The 17,139-nt window shown below is 50.2% G+C and overlaps 1 protein-coding gene across 5 annotated transcripts in view; it reads left to right on the plus strand.

Annotated features, from left to right (window-relative positions):
* The window catches only part of TSPAN9 (tetraspanin 9), a 208,367-nt gene that overhangs the window by 116,426 nt on the left and 74,802 nt on the right, over nt 1-17,139 (plus strand). For 3 of the 5 annotated variants that reach the window (XM_028533080.2, XM_036018532.1, XM_036018533.1), the window contains one exon: nt 4,160-4,239. In XM_028533080.2, coding sequence (XP_028388881.1) covers nt 4,177-4,239 — 63 coding nt within the window. In that variant the 5' untranslated portion in view covers nt 4,160-4,176. Of the gene's footprint in view, nt 1-3,329; nt 4,240-17,139 lie in introns of those variants that run through there. The other 2 variants (XM_028533079.2, XM_036018531.1) reach the window with 2 other exon arrangements.

The raw sequence follows: 17,139 nt of genomic DNA on the forward strand, positions 1-17,139 counted from the left end.
GAGCCCTTCTGCAAGGGGGGGACGAAGGGACAGCTTTTTGCTGCTTCTGTTATGGTACATGGGGGTAAAGGCTGGTCTCTAGCTAGCTTGTGGGCTCCCTGAGGTCCACGGCCACATCTCGCACATCTTTGTATCTTTCAGGGTCCTTGCTCAGCATCCTGTCTGTGATGAACAGTCTACTATGAATGTGTGGCTTGTTCATTGGGGGCTAAATCTACCTTCCTGTGGATCCTCTCCCAGCTCTGTCTAAGATGTCTCCTTTCATGGACTAGTTACTGGCTTGCAGACTACATTTTCCCTGCACTCTCTTCCTTCTTCTAGCCCCCTGTAAGGTAACTCAGGTCCATCTCCTTGGGATTCAACTTAGCTGATCATAAGTCCAGCCACACTGCCCCTACCACATCTCTCTCTTTAGCCTGTTATTCAGGGTCCTTTTATTTAATGACCTCTCATTAGGACACACAATGTCAGGTTCCTGTGTGCTTTTAGATATTGTCTCTTAGACTGGAAGATTCCCAAGGGTAGGAACTAGGTTTAGAGCCCAAGAGAGCAGAGAACATGAGCTTTGAAATCACAGTTTCCTTATATGTAAAATGGGCTGATGACCATAGCTATTTCATAGGGTTGTGATGAGTTGTTGCATTTGAAACCTGGTAATTGGGGTATAATAGGACTTACTGTATAACAGGGGTGTCAAACTTATTTTCAGCAGGGGCCACATCAGTCTCGCTGTTGCCCTCAAAAGGCTGAATGCAGAGCTCCTTGCCCCTAGTTAAGGAGTAGTTACATTTATACAGGCCTAAAATTATATTCAGCCCTCTTTGAAGACAACCATGAGGCTGATGTGGCCTCCGGTGAAAATGGGTTTGACATCCTTGTCATTAAACCTGAGTTGCTCTTATTATTCTGATGATGACTAAACTGGGTACCCTGATGGGATCTCACTGAAACTTTGTTAATGAACTGAAGAGTGGGACTTCAGTGCCCTTTGGATGAATATGACCCAGAGGGAGTAGAAGTGTCACACAGGGCAGCCTCCTCTCCTCTTTCACCTGCCTGTCGTCCTTCCCTTTCTGCTCTCCTCCCTGCCCCGCCCCCCCAGGTCCTCAGTTGCTGAGGAAATAGTTACCAGCAGAAATTCATTTATGATCAGAAATGAAGGAGGAATGACAATGGGAGACCATTCTCACTGAACAAGGTTTGAATTGGGGAGGAAAGAGAGATTAAAAAAGAGGAAGAAGGCAGAGGGGGCTGGCCTGGAAGGGTTCTTGCTGAAACCAAGTCCCCATATGAGACTAGCAATAACAGCTCCTTATTCTTGTTCAGAGGTTACAGGCCTGGGACTGTTCCCACATGTGCCAGCTCACTTTATGCTGAGGACATCTCTGGGGTTAAATTCTATTAGTCCCCTTTTTAAAGAGGAGGAAGTGGGACCTCAGAAGGGCAAACTACCTTGCCCTTGATCACACAGCTACAAACTGAGGTAAGAGTGAAGAAAAGGTCTCCGGACTCCGAGTCCCACTGGGTAATGATGTCCTCTGCATCAAAGAAGTCATGCTGTAAGAAAGAAGTGGCAGCTGTGAGTCCTCAGGAGCCTGCTGGTTGGGGGTCTAGGCTGAAGAGAACAAAAGATGCTAGCCATTCCAGTCAGGTGGCCGTGGGCTCCATGAGGAGCCAGCCAGACATCTGTCCCTCATCCGTAGACCCAGGGACCTAGTGCCCAACCAGGAGACAGCAAGGTGCCACAGCTGTGACTCTCACTAGTTTTTCTTGCTGGGCTGCTCTTTGAGTGGGAGTGGGGCTCAGAATAGCAACACCGCTGCAGGCCCTGGAAAGAACCTAAGTGATTGCACCCTAGGATGTAGGCCTGCCTGGGCGCCAGTGAGGGTGCAGACTGGAAGGTGCAGGGCTGCTGCAGCAGGCCTGTGATGAGGGTTTCAAGTCCCTCTGGTCAGAGTGAATGTTCCCTTCTCTTCAGCCACAGCCAATGGTGGCAGTAGCTCTGTTCTGGCATGACCTGTGATGAATATCCTCCTGTCTTTCTGACCAGATTGTGTGTGTGTGAAGGGCAGGGAGCAGCACCCCTTACATCAGTTTCCTCAAGGGCCTGGCCCTGTGCTCAGCACATTGAAGCAGGTGTAGAAGTGTTTGATGGGATCTAGGGAGGCCATTTCATATTCACACCATACAGAGGGCATAAATTTCTATTCAGCCATGCCGGTGTAGTCTCCATCCCCTCAGACCCTAAGTCCAGTGTTAGGTGCTGGGGATACTGAACCTCAAAGGATTTGGCCCTGCCCTCAGGTGCTCTCAGTACTCTCTTACTGATGACAGAAAAAAGGTGGGTTTCTTACCCCTTCTCCCCCAAGTTTTCTTGTAGGCTTTGTTTGCAAACTGTGTAGGCCAGGTCTGCACCAGCCCAGGAGATGCTGCCCCATGCACAGGGTTTTACGGTAGGATGTAGGCTCCTGCTGCATGATCCCAAGCCCTTAGCAAGAGCCTCCTTCCTGCTGTTTCCCTGACCAGCCCCTTACATGCACTCCTCACGGTAGAGGATCCAGACTCGTTTGAGAGCACTCTTACATCATCCTTGTTATAAGCAGGACCTCACCTCGGCCACCTACTCTCCTCTTCCCCGCGTGGGTCACAGGCGGCGCAGAGTTCCAACCTGGAACGTAGGGCGGGGGAGGGGACTCGAGCAGCTGCGGGAACCTCTCTGAGCCACTGCTGTGCTAGCGTGTGCGCGTGCGTATGGAGGGGGCGGGGAGGCGGCGCTCGCCCCGCTGAGGCCTCTAGCGCCTTTCCCACACTTCTCACCGCTCCTGCGGTCCCTTCTCCCTGTGTGTCGTAGCCGGACCCACGTGTGCAAAAGCATGGTGTGTATGTATGTGTGTAACTGGGAGACTGTGCGCCGGATCAGACAGACCCCGAGTGCACAGGGGGCAGCGGCCAGGGTGACAGTGGCCTCGCTTCTTTACCCCTCCAGTCCTCCCCAGTCCTTTCCTCCGCTTTCCTTGGGTTGTTGGTACCTCGAGTCATTCCCCTCCTCTGCGCCCCCTTTTCTGCGGTAGAGGAGACCAAAGCCTAACATGAAGGTTTTGGTTCACCTTCGGCTCTAAAGCCCTTGACATTTAGTTAGGGTTCCCAGTGCACTGGTGTAGGCACACAGGAGAACGCTAATCCTATTAAAGATGTGGTGTCATTGAGGAGGGGGAGGCTGCCCCACCCCCCTGCCCCTGGCAGATCTCGTGCTCATTGGTTGAATGCAAAGCAGGGGGCGGGCTCAAGGGCCTGGCTTGGGGGCTCCCTGAGATTTCGGAGTCCAGAGTCGGGGTTGGGATTTCTCTGGGAAAGCCCAGCGGTGGTAGCTGCAGCGGATCTCCCGGCACCGTCCCACTGTCCTCGGTGCGCTCGCCCAGCCCAGGGCTGGCGAGCAGCTCCGCAAAGTCGCGGAGCGAAAGGAGGCGGAGCGCCCGGAAAGTGGTCAGGGCTCAGCGCTGAGGCTGGGTTGGGCGAGGTGTGTGCCCTGGGATCCTGGATCCCGGAGCCCTGTGCCTTGTGTGGAGCTGCCAGTGCACCGGGAGGCGAGCTGACGCTCGGGAAAGAGAAGTCAAATTGCAGCCTTCCCAAAGACGCTAAGTTACGCAGGCCAGCCAGTTCCCGGACAGCGTTCGCGAGAGCGCAGAGCTGAGCTGCAGAGCTATTGGGGCCAGCCGGCTAGGAGTAGGGCAGCAGCCCCTGTGCACCGGGTCCGGTCCGGTTCGAAGTGCGCCTTGGTACAGAGAGGGGGCGTGCAAGACTCCATCGGGTCGCCCGCAGCCCGCGCCTGACTTGGGCGTCCCCTTCGTCCCATTCCGGGAGCGATGCCCCCCGCCCCTTACGTCCCCCGGGAACGCCTTGAGCATGGAGAAGTCGAGTAGCGAGGATTCTTCGATCCACCGGAGTCCATCTTTGGACAGCAAGGACTCGGACTTTGCCAAACCGTCCACCTCGGGCCGCTCGTTCGGCCGCGGCTTCACAGCCGGTGCCTTCTATGGCACCGCAGGCTCCCGGGGCCAGAGCCGTGCTGAGGCTGGCGTTAAGACCGACAAGTACAATGCCCCCAAAGGCAGCAAGTACGTGGTGTTTTACCTGGACCTGTCCTTTGTTTTCCTCCTAGAATTTAAAAAGTGCAACATGGCCAGGGGCTGCCTCTGCTGCTTGAAGTACATGATGTTCCTCTTCAATTTGATATTCTGGGTAAGTCATTGTGCTTATTCTTCCCTTTGCGTCCTCACTTCTTATATACCCTCTTCTTTGGTGCTGCATTGCTCTGCTTCTGCACAACGGTAAGTGTTGTTTTTTTTTTTTAAGATTATTTTTTCCCCTTCATCCATGTATTTTACTTTTCCTTTTTTTCCTACTCGATGGCTGAATGGGGGCTCCAACTCGCCTGTCTTCCTGGGAGCCTTACGCTACTCCTAGGAGGCTGGCAAAGTTTGTCGCCATGTCCTTCACCTATAAGAAACCCATTCTGGAAGGGCCTCTAACTGGATAAGCTGCAAAAGTAGGTGTGGGGTCAGAATCTTTAACAGCTGTGACCCTGAGTTGAAGACAGGCACAAGTATGGGTGATCTTCTGAGTTTTTTCTTGTATTCCTTTTAATATGCAAGAATATCATGTGCAGCACTTTATGGACATGACATGGGGGAGTGGTAGAGGTCACATCTGCTCCTGCCAGTGAACCCCAGGAAAAGGAGACCTTGTCCCAAGTCGAGGGACTCTCTTACTAGCCTGCAGATATGCCCCAGAGTTAGGGCTCATGTGGAAAAGGAGGGTGTGGGAGGGATGCTGCCATCGGGTGGCAGGCAGCTGCTTTTGAGGGATTGCAGTGGACTGGGCAGGGGCAGCCGACTGGCCATGTGCTCCTGCCATGGATTGCCAGGCCTCCCAGCTTTGAGAATCCCAGAGACTGAAAGGGATAAAGGGGGGACAATCAGGAGTGTCCTATGTTTTTTTTAGAGAAGGCGTCAGTGGGTGAGGCAGCTTGGAATTGTTCCCTGACCTCTGTGATTCTGGAGGCTGTGTGGACACGGCTTGCGTGCTTGTACAGAAGAAATACTAGTTAGGCAAATTTGAAAACTTCTTAACTTTATATGTAATTGTTCCTTCATCGCAACTGCTGCCTCCGCCTTTCTTCACCAGAGCCCAGACGCAGTCAGCACAGATGTTTGGCTCTGCCCCAGGGCCTGTCCTCCTGCCGGCTGGAGGCTGTCAGCTGCCTGTGGTCCAGGAGGTGCACTGGGGGCAGGAGAAAGTCATTCACGGTGAAGTTGGGTAGCAGTTGTGTTTTGGTGTTCAACACTTGTGGGGAGTGATTGGCTTTAACCGAAAACTTTTTTGGGTATGTTGGGGGGGAGGGTAACTTTTCCTGCAGAGAGAAAAATTCATGTTAGGTGGGAAGAAGTCTGGGTTCTAGTCTTGGTTCTTGGTTAGCTTGTTTTGTGGCCTTGGCTAAATTTCGTTACTCCTAAATGACTGGGTATTCTTTCTAGCCCAGTGTGGGGCTGTTGTGATGGTTTTCCATATACCCTCACTTCATTAGGTATGAGACATCCTGCATCCTTGCCTTCTCTCTGGGTAGGGGCCCTTCTTCCCTGACTCATGCACGTGCTGCTGCTTCTCTTCAGAATACCCTGGTTTGAAATTGAGTTGGATTTTCCCAGGTGTCTCCATGGTCTTGGGCCCTCCAACCATTGTGTTACCTGCTCTGTGGTGAGGGTTTTGTGGAAACTGGGGCAGAACCATTGGAATGTCGAGAATGATTTTGTGACCACCTTTGGGCAAGTGCTGCTTGTCCTCTGACTCACTTGCCAGGATTAGTGTCAGCCAAGTACTGGTGTATATTTCTCCTCTGCCTGTGGATTACATGAACATTGCCCCTTCATTGTGCATAGCTTCCATCTCTGTTCTGTTCAAAGTTAGCCTTCCTTTTGTCTTGCGCCACTGTGCATATCTTAACACTTACTAGAAAGACCCTCTTGGGGATGATCATTCAGTGCCTTGGCGGGTACCTCTCTGCTCCTCCCCAGCCCCCACCCCGCCACCTGCTGGCTGGATTGAGTATAACAGCTGAGGTTTCATTATTCTCTAGGATGGTGTCAACTTGGTTAGGGACCTCTTCAAGTGGTATAGTGCAATGGTATGCGTCCTGCACTTAGTAGGCACTCGATATATATTTGTGAGTAAATGAATGGAGGGCCAGAACACTAAATCCACATGTGAATTGTGTTACAGGGATTCCCAGCTCCCACTTGGTAAGGACTTCTCTGTGATGAAGGCTCTCCTAGAATCTTAGCCATGGGGTGACAAGAGGCTCTTTCATCATCCCTGAAAAGCTTGGCAGAGGTTAATGAGCTGGGTGAGGGAAAGGTCTTTTATGGGCTATAGTGGGAGGACTTGCTGTCTCTTCTTAATTTGAAAGTACCACCATTTCTCTCTTACCAGGCAAGGAGTGACTCCTAATCTGGCTTTTCTGATTACTTAGTATTTTTAGAATTTGCATGATATGCTATGAGCTGGAAAAAATTGAGTTTCAGAGACCCAGGTCTTTGATGTTAGTAGTTTATGAGATGATGGAATAAGACATATACCTTAGGAAAGACAGAAAATTTAGCAAAAAATAAATGGATGCCCATGTGTGTAAGAATGTTTATTGGGTCTGGAAGAGCAAGTGTGTGTACTGGGGTGTTAGCCAGGATTTGGGCCTGGTGGGTCACTAAGCTCCACTTGAATGATAACTTCCTGTGGCCAGGTAATTGGCCCGATATGGGAGAAGGAGTGGAGGAAAGAGGCAAATGAGAAGAGAAACTGCTTGGGCCAAAAGCAGGTGGGGCAGGACCCCTGGATGCCTCTGCCCTTTCTAGTGCATACAGGAGAGGAGAGACAGAGGTGGGTACGAGGGTGGGCTGAGGAGGTATGCAGGGCTACTGAGAGCCGACTCCTTCCAGACCCAGAATAATTGTTAGGAACTATGTAGCCATCACCTTTTCTAGTCTCAAGGCTCAAACCCCAAATGGAGGCCTTTCTGAGGCCTTAGAGTTAAATAAACCCGAGGCCTGCTATCAATAGATAGAGATCTTCCTTAGATCCTGGAGCCTGCCTGGTAGTTCTGCAGACCAACTGCTGCCACCATACCCCTTGCCTCCTCAGAGCCTGCTGGGAGGGTTCGCAGCGCAGCTGTCTTACACTGCCACCCCTCACAGGTAGGAGAGTCCCTGGTTCCTTGCCACTGGGTGGAGCTTCTAGGGCGTTGGTATTGGTGAGGGCCTGGGCGACGTCACTGGCACCAGGTGGGAGGCAGAGCTCTACTGCCAGCATTCCTCTTTCTTACCCAGAAAAAGGCAGGTGCCTCATAGGCCGCTGGGTGCCTGTCTGCTTCAGGGTGGGGGCGAGGGTCTAGGTTGCTCCTGGCACTGCTGACTTCAAGCAGATTGTGTTAGCCATGTTGTCACCCAGGGCAGCATTTCTGAGGGCCTGACATAGATGGCGGGAGTTGAGGAGGGGTAGTCAGTGGTCATGTCTGAGTATTACCTCCTCTTTTCTGCTGAACGCCTCACTCTGATTCCCACAGCCAAGAGAATGCTGGCTTCTTAGTGCAAACGAACTAGGAGGCCAAAATGGGCAGAAGTTTCCCCATCCTGAGGGATGTTTCCCCAGCCTGTCTACCAGTAATCAAATGCATGCCAAGTTATTTCTCCCCGCAGTGGGAACCACTAGGACATTTCCCTCAGTTCATCCCTGAGTCCTCCCAGGGCCATCTGGTGGAACCCTCCGGTAGAGATTAAGTGCATCTGTGCCCTATCAGGAGGGCAAAGAGGGCTCAGAGCTTTTTACTCTGAGAAAGGGGAGGTGGAGTATAGCATGGGCTGTGAGTGCTGGGGGCCTATGTCCCCTTCTCAGGACAGTAAATGTGATCCCAGCTCAGCCTCTCCCAACCTAAGTCAAGTTCCTGTCTGAACTTGACTTAGGGGTTGCTGGGGTTGCTGGCATAACTGTCAGTCTGGGCAGTGGTCACTTTTCATGCGTGCTAGTGCAGCTGTCCTATCACAATAAGTCATGGCTGGCAGAGCAGTGCCATTCTGGCCCCAAAGGAAAGTGTACTCCTTGTGGAGTTCTCCCTCAATAAAGGCCAATTAGTGAAGAAGGCAGTGTTCAGTGTGTCTGCTAGAACAAAGGAAATGTTGGCATAGGAATGCCATGGGGGCTCTGATTAACTTCCTGTAAGTGGGGTCAGGCCTTTGAGGCTCAGCCCCTCCCAGACTGTTCATTTGCCCTCTGGTAGCGGGCAGCTTGGTTAGGGCTCTCCAGCCACATTCGAGACATGTGCTTTGTACTGGCTTGGCTGCATCATAAGTGTCTCTGTGGGCTATGTGGCTCCCTGTCGGTTTGTGGTGCACAGGACAGGGGTCTGTGCACAGCCAGTGCTGGGTGGCTTGGGGTGTCATAAGGAAGCTGTGGTGTGCCTTCTGTCTGGGAATGGAAGTGGTGAGTGGACTGAGGGGTCTGAGCAGGAGCAGCTGGCCTCTCCAAACAGGAGATGCAGGCTGAACTGGGCAGCCAGAGGCATTCAGAGGCTCCCCAAAGTGCTTAGGGGTGAGTCATAAGGCTGTCGACCCAGACGGCTGCCACAGGTAGATGTTTGGAGTGTGTCAGGCCTGGCTGTGCTTGGGGGAAAGGGCACAAGTGTAGGGCAGAGCTGATGCTTGGAGACCCTGGAACGTGCCTACGAGGGAATACTGGCTCTGTGCTCACTTCCCTTCAAAAGCATTAAAAATTAAACTTCTTTGTCTTAATGTCTATTTTTAAATCATGTCAGAGCCAGCATTGGTGTCAATCAAGAATGGATGGGTGGGAAGAGGGTAGAGAAGAGAAAGTTGCAGCTGAAACAGGGTGAGCGCCGTGACTGCCTTGAGGAAAGCACCATAGGTCTGTCCTCCATCCCACAGGGCCTTGAAGAGCTCAGAAAACACCACTGACCTCTGAGGATGGTGGGCTTGGGAGAGGGTATGGGAAGGAGGGAGGGCTTACCTCCCCACCAGCATGCCATACCTTCATGTGCCTGACTGCCCTTGCCTGAATTTGGAGGCCAGCTCTGGGACTTACTGGGCTGGTAGGGTCCCTGTTGAGTCCGTGCACTCATGCCACAACTATTTACTGAATGCCCGCTGCATGCACACGGGGCTCCAGTTGGTGAGGATGGGCTGACTGGGCTCACACAGAGGAGATCAGCTTTCTCGGGCCAGGAAGTCGTGGAATTGAGAGGTCATCTGGCTCGTCCTCCACCAGGCATTTGAGCACAGGGCTGCCAATGGAGGGGTGAGAGCAGGGCCACCTCCTTGTTCCCAGCATTCTAGGGAGAGGCAGCAGCAGTCCTGGACTCGGCATCCAGGTGGCCTGACTCGACTTGTCCTTTCCTTTTCTCTACCCCCAAAATGATGGCTGTCTGACTCCCACTCTGAAATGTTTGCTCCCTCTAGAAAAGAGAGGAAAAAAACAAACTGTTTCTTTTAGGAGTTAGTTCCCTAGTTTGGGGAAAAGAATTAGTGAATTACATGTCTTTTCTGTTTCTTCTGTTGAAAGGGCTGATTGGATACTGTGTGGATAGTGCACAGTGAATACATTTATTGAGCACCTGTTGTGAGCTGAAGCTGCTCAGAGTTCCATGGAGGAGTCAGAAACATAACAGATAATTATGGTTCTGAGAAGTAGGTGCTCAGCCAAACTACTTATTAGGGTAATTAATATTGCTTAATAGAGACAAGATACAGAGATAACGGAGTAGAGCGAGTGACACCTGGATTTTGAAGAATGAATAGGAGCTTGCTGGGTAGGTGAGGATGGGGGTCTGGGCAAGGAAGAAGGGTGGAGAGAGATAGAGACAAGTAGATCCAGAGCCTTTGCTAGGGGAGGGCTTGCAGTCCAACGGGAGTGACAGAACCCCCCGCCCCCCCCCCCCCCCCATGTGTGTGAAATGGGCTGAACACAAAGGAACAAAGGGTGGAATCGGTCTGGGTGGTGCCAGTGGGGAGAGGCTTTCTGGGGTGAGAAGCATGGCAGGGACTCTGAGGATGAAGTGGCCCAGCACTGCTGTGCAATGTGCACCAGCGCCTGGGGATGCTTTTCAGTTCGTCTGCAGTGCTTGCGGAAAGGGAGATTTTGTTTTTCTGGTCGTGACCACCATGACAGGTCTTGTGGTGTCCCTTGGGCTGCAGGCAGTTGCTGTAGGTAATCCAGCTTACAGAGATGCCCCTGTTCGCTGCCCCTCTGGCCTCTCCCTTCTAGCTTCGATCTGCTTGCTTACTTGGTTCCAGTTAGGGAGCTTTGAAGCTGAGCTAAACCCATCGGGCAGAGTTAAGTCTTCTGAGCCAGCTTTGTCCCTGCTCACATTTGAAAGCTAATCTGCAAGCAGAAGTGGTGGGGGTTGGGGCAGGGATGTTAAAAATGGCACATGGTCGGGTGGGGGAGCAGATCTGTAGCTGGAGAGCAGCCCAGGGTAGAGATATGGCTTTTACCCCCTACCTTTTCTCTTACTAGGCACAGGACTTCAGGTGAGAGTCGGAATTTCAGACGTCTCCCTTCCATTGGGTAGCTGCATCAGTGCCATGCCGGCAGGCCCGTGTGAGTGGCTGATGGGGGTGGTGACTGGCCAAGGAAAACAGAGACATGGCTTCTGCCTTCAGAGGGCTTTCTGTCTGCTCCAACGGTTCTTCATTAGGGAGCGCATTTAGATCAACCGGGCAGGTTTTTGCATGAACAGAAGCCATGCTCCCCTTCCTCTCTTCCCACTGACCTGAGTCAGAGTCTCCAAGAAAGAGGCCCATGCTTTGAAGGTTTCCTTAACCTCTTGGTGCCTGGGTTTCCTCCTGTGTGTCAGTGTCAGCCATCTTACAGGGCTGTGATAGGGCCCAGATGAGGTAATACATGCATTATGTAGGCACACTGCTTTAACAGGAGGCCTGGCAGGTTAGACTCAATGACTGGCAGTTGCAGGTATTATCACCGCACTTCCTGCAGGGGGAGTATGTGAACAGATAGCCCCTCCAGCAGTAGTGAGTTAGATCCCCCCGGGGGGCTGGAGTGACAGTGTTGAGAAGAGCTTTGGAGCCCTGGAAGCAGCCCTAGATGTCTCTTTAGGCTGGGGCTGTTCTGAATGTCTCCTGGTCTTAGCGATGCATGGGAGGAATGGGGAAGTGGGAGGTCCAGGCGGATCTTTTGGAAGATGAAGGTGGAACGCAGTAGGGCAGGGGAATGGTCTCAGGGCCCAGGGCCAGCAGCTGTACCTGCCATCCTGCACACTTACCTCTGGCCATCCCTGTTGGGAATGGCCCACATCCTTCCCCTGCCTCCCTTTGTTCTTGGTGCGATGAATCAGGCCAGGAACAGGTCAGCTAGGCTGGTGGTCTTACTGCATGGGCACCATGGGCTCTTTGCCTTGGGTGCTCCAAGGGCAGGCCATGCCTCTGGCACACTCAGTGCTGGACCTGGGGTGGGGGGAGCGAGTAGTTGAATCAAAGGCAGCAGGGCATGTGGGGCTCAAGGTGTAGGTCACTTTATTAACCAGAAAAATGGTCACTTAAAATTTTTAAAGATTGTAGAATATAGCATATAAATTCATATAGTTAAAAAATTATGTGATAAACATATACCCACTGTGCATTTTAAGAAAGAAGACATTAGCTATACCCACGAAGCCCCTGTGTATTCTGCCCTGACGACACCTCCATGTCTTCCCCATGAGAACTGTGATCCTTACAGTTCTCCTCTACATCCAAATGAGTTCATTGATCATGTACTTGGATGTTCTGGTGATACCATATTGCTAAAAAATTTCCTAAGTGTTAAGCATTTCCAGGGACCACATTTTGAAGAGAACTGTTCTAGGGTATGTGGCAAAGAATGCCATTGCTGAGTTTAGGAGACGTGTCCTTCAGCTTTTTCCTAGATAATGCTGCACTGTTTTCCAGAGTGGATGTATTAGGTGACGTTTCCACCAGTGGAATGTTCATTGAAAATGGAAAGTTCTGGGCATTCTTCAACACAGTGGGTGTAAAATCTATATTGTGTTTCTAATTTGCATTCCTCTGATTACTATTGAACCTCTTTTTGTAGGTTTATTAACCATTCTTTTCTGTGAATGCTTGTTTATGTTTTTGTTTATTTTTCTATTGAGTTGTTTGCTTTTTCCTACTAATTTTTAGGATTTTATTTATGTTTTGGATACAAATCTGTTGTCTGTTATATGTACCACAAATAATTTATAGCTTCTAGTTTATAGTTTTCCTTTTCACTTTCTTCATAGCATCCTTTGGTAAGAAGAAATTCTTTATTTTAACATAGTCAAATTTCTCAGTCTCTGTCTTTTGTTAGGTTTTTTCTTTTTATGTATTATTTAACAAATACATAATGTCTCAGGGGTGTCTTTATATCCTTGGTGATAGGACAGTGCTTGTCACAATGTACTGGGCACTCATGTATTGCTGAATTAATTTGAATGATTAAAGAGGAATTCCTATAATTATCTATGAAAAGTTTTTTTATATATAGGTCCTTACTATATCTGGAATTTATATTTGTGTATGATGTGAGGCAGGACTGATCCCCCCCCCCCCCCTGCAAGTACAAAGCAGTTGTCTCACCGTTGATTGGCTGGTCCTCCTCTTCCCACTGATGTGTGATGCCACCTGTGTCTTTTCCATTGTGTCTGTGCCTGCGCAGCATTGTCTTAATTGCTGCTGCTTTAAAGTAAATTTCACATCTGGTGGGGCAAGTCTTCTCATCTTATGCTTTTTCAAGAATGTTCTGGCTCTTCTTGGCCCTTTGTCCTTTTGCATAATTTTTTTTCTTTTGCATAAATTTAGGAATCAGTTTGTCTAGTTTCACTAAAAATCAACAATCAGTTAACCAACTTCCCTGCTCCTTGCCCAAACCCTGTTGGTATTTTGATTGGCCTTGCATTGAATTTATTGATTGACTTGGGGAGAATTGCTATCTTTGCATTTCCATTCATAAATATAAGTTGTATTCCAATTCTGTGTTCCTGTTCACGGATATGGTACACTCCGTGTATTAGGCCTTCTTTAGTGGCTTTCTGTAAAGTTTTATAATGGTCCCCCTGAAGGCCTACACATCTTTTGTTATGGAGGGACTTTTGCTCTTACAGCCTTTGCCATCACCCCACTCCCCTCTGAGTTCAGGCTGGAGACACAGGGGAAGGCCAGCAGCCTGTCCTGCCACCCTGTCATCAGATGCATTGATACTGAGAACCATAGAAGTGGGTGGTCAGGCCTAGTACTGGCACTTCCCTGGGTTACCCTGTTAGCTCGCGTACTCTCCACGGCACCTTAGGAGGGGACAAGGCATTATTTCCATTTTGCCTCCCAGGAGATAGAAGCTCTGAGAGGTTAGGTATTTTGCCCCAAATTACTGAGCTGGAAAGTGGTGGAGCTGGGATTTGAACCCAGGTAGGTCAAACCCCCAAGCCCATATTTTTCCTGTGATCATCTCTGGGAAGTCATCCTGAGCCAGCTCCTTTCCCTGCTGACTTTAGGCTGTACTTTTTCTTGGATCTGTACTTCCAGGTTATTGCAGTGGAGCCTGGGATAATAGAAGCTGAGTTACGCATATTTGTATATGACTCAGTTGATGATTTGTGCTTCCCTCCCCCTAGTCCCAGCCTGAAAAAGAAGTGAGTGAGGAGGTGACCACCCAGTGATTATCAAGGACTTTCTTAGATCAGTGGACAGTCAGTCCTCTAGGCACTTTAAATCCTCACGGATACTGTGAGTGGGCAGTGATGTCTATGTGCAGACGACGACACTGAGGCTAGAGGCGTTGTTACCCATGGCCAAGAGCAGGACGGGGTGAGTGTCAGGGCCCTTCGTTTTGCTGTGTTTGCCTTGTTTGCTCATAATAGGTGCTCAGTAAATGTGTGTTGACTATGGGCTGACTTGAACTGTGCAGGAATGCTAGATAGGGGGCAGGGCTTTGGACTGGCCAATAATGGGATGCCCTTGCAGGTGACTCCCTTTAAATAACGATTGGTGTTTGTCTGAAGGAAAGGCATCGTGCTATTGGCGAGCCATACTGGCCTCCAGCTGGAATATCCTGCCGAGCCAAACAGGACCCCTGCAGCCACCCATACTCTTTGCCTTGGAAGGTGGCTTTGTGGCCATTTCTCCTCATTCTAGGAAGCCCCTTGTGGGTGTCCCCCTCCCCTAGTGATTCCTTTTAGCCATGTGTAGCACTCTCTCCCAGCACTCTGGAAAATGCCATCACTGCATTGCATTTATTTCCGGAGTGCTGAGTTCCCATGGAGTTTGCCGTCTTCCTACTTGGTTGACTGTGTTGCCCTGTGTTCACATTCTGGGTATGCCCTCGGTGTAGGTGGTTGTTACTCAGCCACCCCACAGCGATTGATGAGGCCAGCCAGATCAGTGCAGAAGCCCCCAAACAAAGCCCTCCTGGGTCATGTGACAGCTTTGGTCCCTTGTGCCTAACTAGGGGATCTCTGGGGCCTGTGCTTAAGCGGGACCCTGGTGGGGGCATTCTCCTGCCTACTGTACATCTCCCCCAGGGCGGGGAACATCCTTTCAAAAATCGCAGGGCACAGGACCCCATGGTCACAAAGTAGACATGTTTTTCAGTCAAAGCCAGGAGGGCTGGGGTTAGGGGGCAGTTGGTATGTGTCTGTCACTTTGTGAAGATTCTGTGGGTAGCACAGAGGGTGGGGCAAATTCCTGAGGGTTTTTTGAAAAAAATCTTTATATTTCATTGGCCTCATTCTGCATTTGCACCTTCCCCTTACACACCGAAATTGTAAGTTCTCAGAACTCCCTCTCCCCACATACACACTTACGTATATTTGTATGTGTGTGCGTGCACACATGTATATAAACATACACACTGTATTTATATGTAAATATGTATGTATATGTGTATGTATATATGCATGAATATATAAACATTCAAAACACACTAATAGTCTAAGTATAGATATACATTTATATATGAATATGTATTTTTAGCTAAATTCCTTCCCAGTGTGTGTGACCCTTGGGTATAAGGTGCATCCTCATTTTCAGCATCTCATTTCCTAGATGGATTCTGGATAAACTAGGTCTCTTGGATTGCAAGCACCGTATGCCAACCATGTCTCATCTAGGAGCATAGATATATAGGGTCTGACAGAAGTAACGCCTGCTTGAGTGCAGGTGGTAGGGTAATAATATGAGTGTAATAGTTTATAGTTTTAATTTGAACATGTCACCTAAAATGTCATATGGTGTGCTTGAGTGTGATATTGTTATGTTACAGAATTACATGCTTATGATTTTATAATAAAAGATTTTGTCATTAAAAAGGGGTGTTATTTGTGCCAGACCCTGTGTATCAACCTGTTTGTCTCTCTATCTATGAACAAAGCTCAGCAGTATTGTTGACATGTTGGGGGCAGTGGCAAATCACTTCATCAGACATCTCTTGTTTTTTTTTTTTTTTGCCCAGCTTTCATTTCCCTTCTCTTCTTATATCCATCCCTGTTTTTCTGTCTGTGGACCTTTCAGTATTCATGAAGGATACAAGGTTAGCTCAGAGGCTACAAAGAAGAGCTAAGCAACAGTCCACACACAAGCACAGAAGCCAGGCTGCTCTGGGGTCTAGGCATCGGGACCTAATGATGAGGTTGGTCACGTTAACTCTGTCTGAATGCACCAGCTCCTGCTGTTTTGGCTCTTAGCTCTCACTGCCCACAGTTGGCTTCCCAGGAGAGAATCTGACTGGTCATGTGCCCACCTGTGGCCAGGGGAGAGCAGAGCACCTTGATTAATGGGACATGGCTGTATGCACTAGGGAGGAGGAAAATTCACCACAGAAAAAGAGGGGTGCTGATGCCAAAAGAAGGGGGAAAGGCAAAAATGGTAGATATCTGCTAAAGCATTCTGCCCCCCAAATGCCAGATGCCACTGCTAGGATTTGTTCATCCCCTGAGACACATTCTCCCTACCTCCTGGAGGGTAGAGGTCAGGAGCAGATGGGGAGGCTGAGACCCAGGGAAGCAGAGCCGCCCAATGCAGCAGCTCTGGCTATTTGTACAGCCACCTGGACTGCCTCTCTGGGTGGGTTTCAGCAGCCTGGGGGCTCCTCTGATCTGCTCAGTGCCTGGTGTGCCCTTTTGATATGTCTGAGGTACTCAGGGGTAGATTGCCTCAAACCCAGAAGTCCCTTCTGGGCATCTCCCAGCAAACCATGCTCATGGGTCCTGCTCTGTCACCGCTTCTCCTCACCCATCCTGGTGATTGCCATTGGGCCTGCTGGCAGGGTCAACTGATGGTCTAGGGTGTGCGTTTCCCCTGCCCCAGAGTTTCTTGACATTGCTCAGTCCTGAGTCTTTGAACCCCCAATATGTGTTCCCAGTGATCAATCAGTAAGTCCTGAGGTGGCCTGCAGTTTGCCGACCCCATGCTGCTACTGTCGGGGAAACAAGAATGAACTATGTTCCTATTCTCAAGGATCTTCCAGCCTTGCTGGAAAGAGCCAACTGCTGCCCAGGCAAGTGTGCAGGAAGGTGGTGCAGCCCATGTACGCAGTTGGCCAGAGCAGTAGTGCATTTTCCAGATGTCCTCAGTGCCCAGTTCCTAGGTTTCTCATCCTCCATCCTAAGGCAGTGGGGCTTCGATGAGAACACTGATGTCAGATTTCTTATGGTCTACCTGTCACACACAGTAGGCACTCATAAATAGTGCACGGTACTATATAATCTGGCATGTTTCCCAATTTGCTTTGACTTCCAGGAAGTGCTAACTCTGGGAGCATCAGTGGTTCAGGCCTAGGGCCAGTGGGTGGAGAAGTTTCTGTGTAAGAGGCAGGACAGGAGCTGATCCCTGACAGGGGAATGGGATCCAGTCATGTGGAGAGGTTGAGGGACAGCCTTCCAGGCCCCACTGAAGGCAGGGAGGCATGGTGAGCAGGGAGCCTGAGGTCAGCAGGGTGAGAACCTGGACAGGGCCTCCCTCGTGCTCACTGCTGCCGTGTGTGCAGACCTCATGAATGAGGTGAGCACGGAGGAGTAGGTGTGCACGCTGGGGTGGATGTCTCTCTGGC

This window comes from Phyllostomus discolor, chromosome 2 (genome assembly GCF_004126475.2).
Source record: "Phyllostomus discolor isolate MPI-MPIP mPhyDis1 chromosome 2, mPhyDis1.pri.v3, whole genome shotgun sequence".
NCBI lineage: Eukaryota > Metazoa > Chordata > Mammalia > Chiroptera > Phyllostomidae > Phyllostomus > Phyllostomus discolor.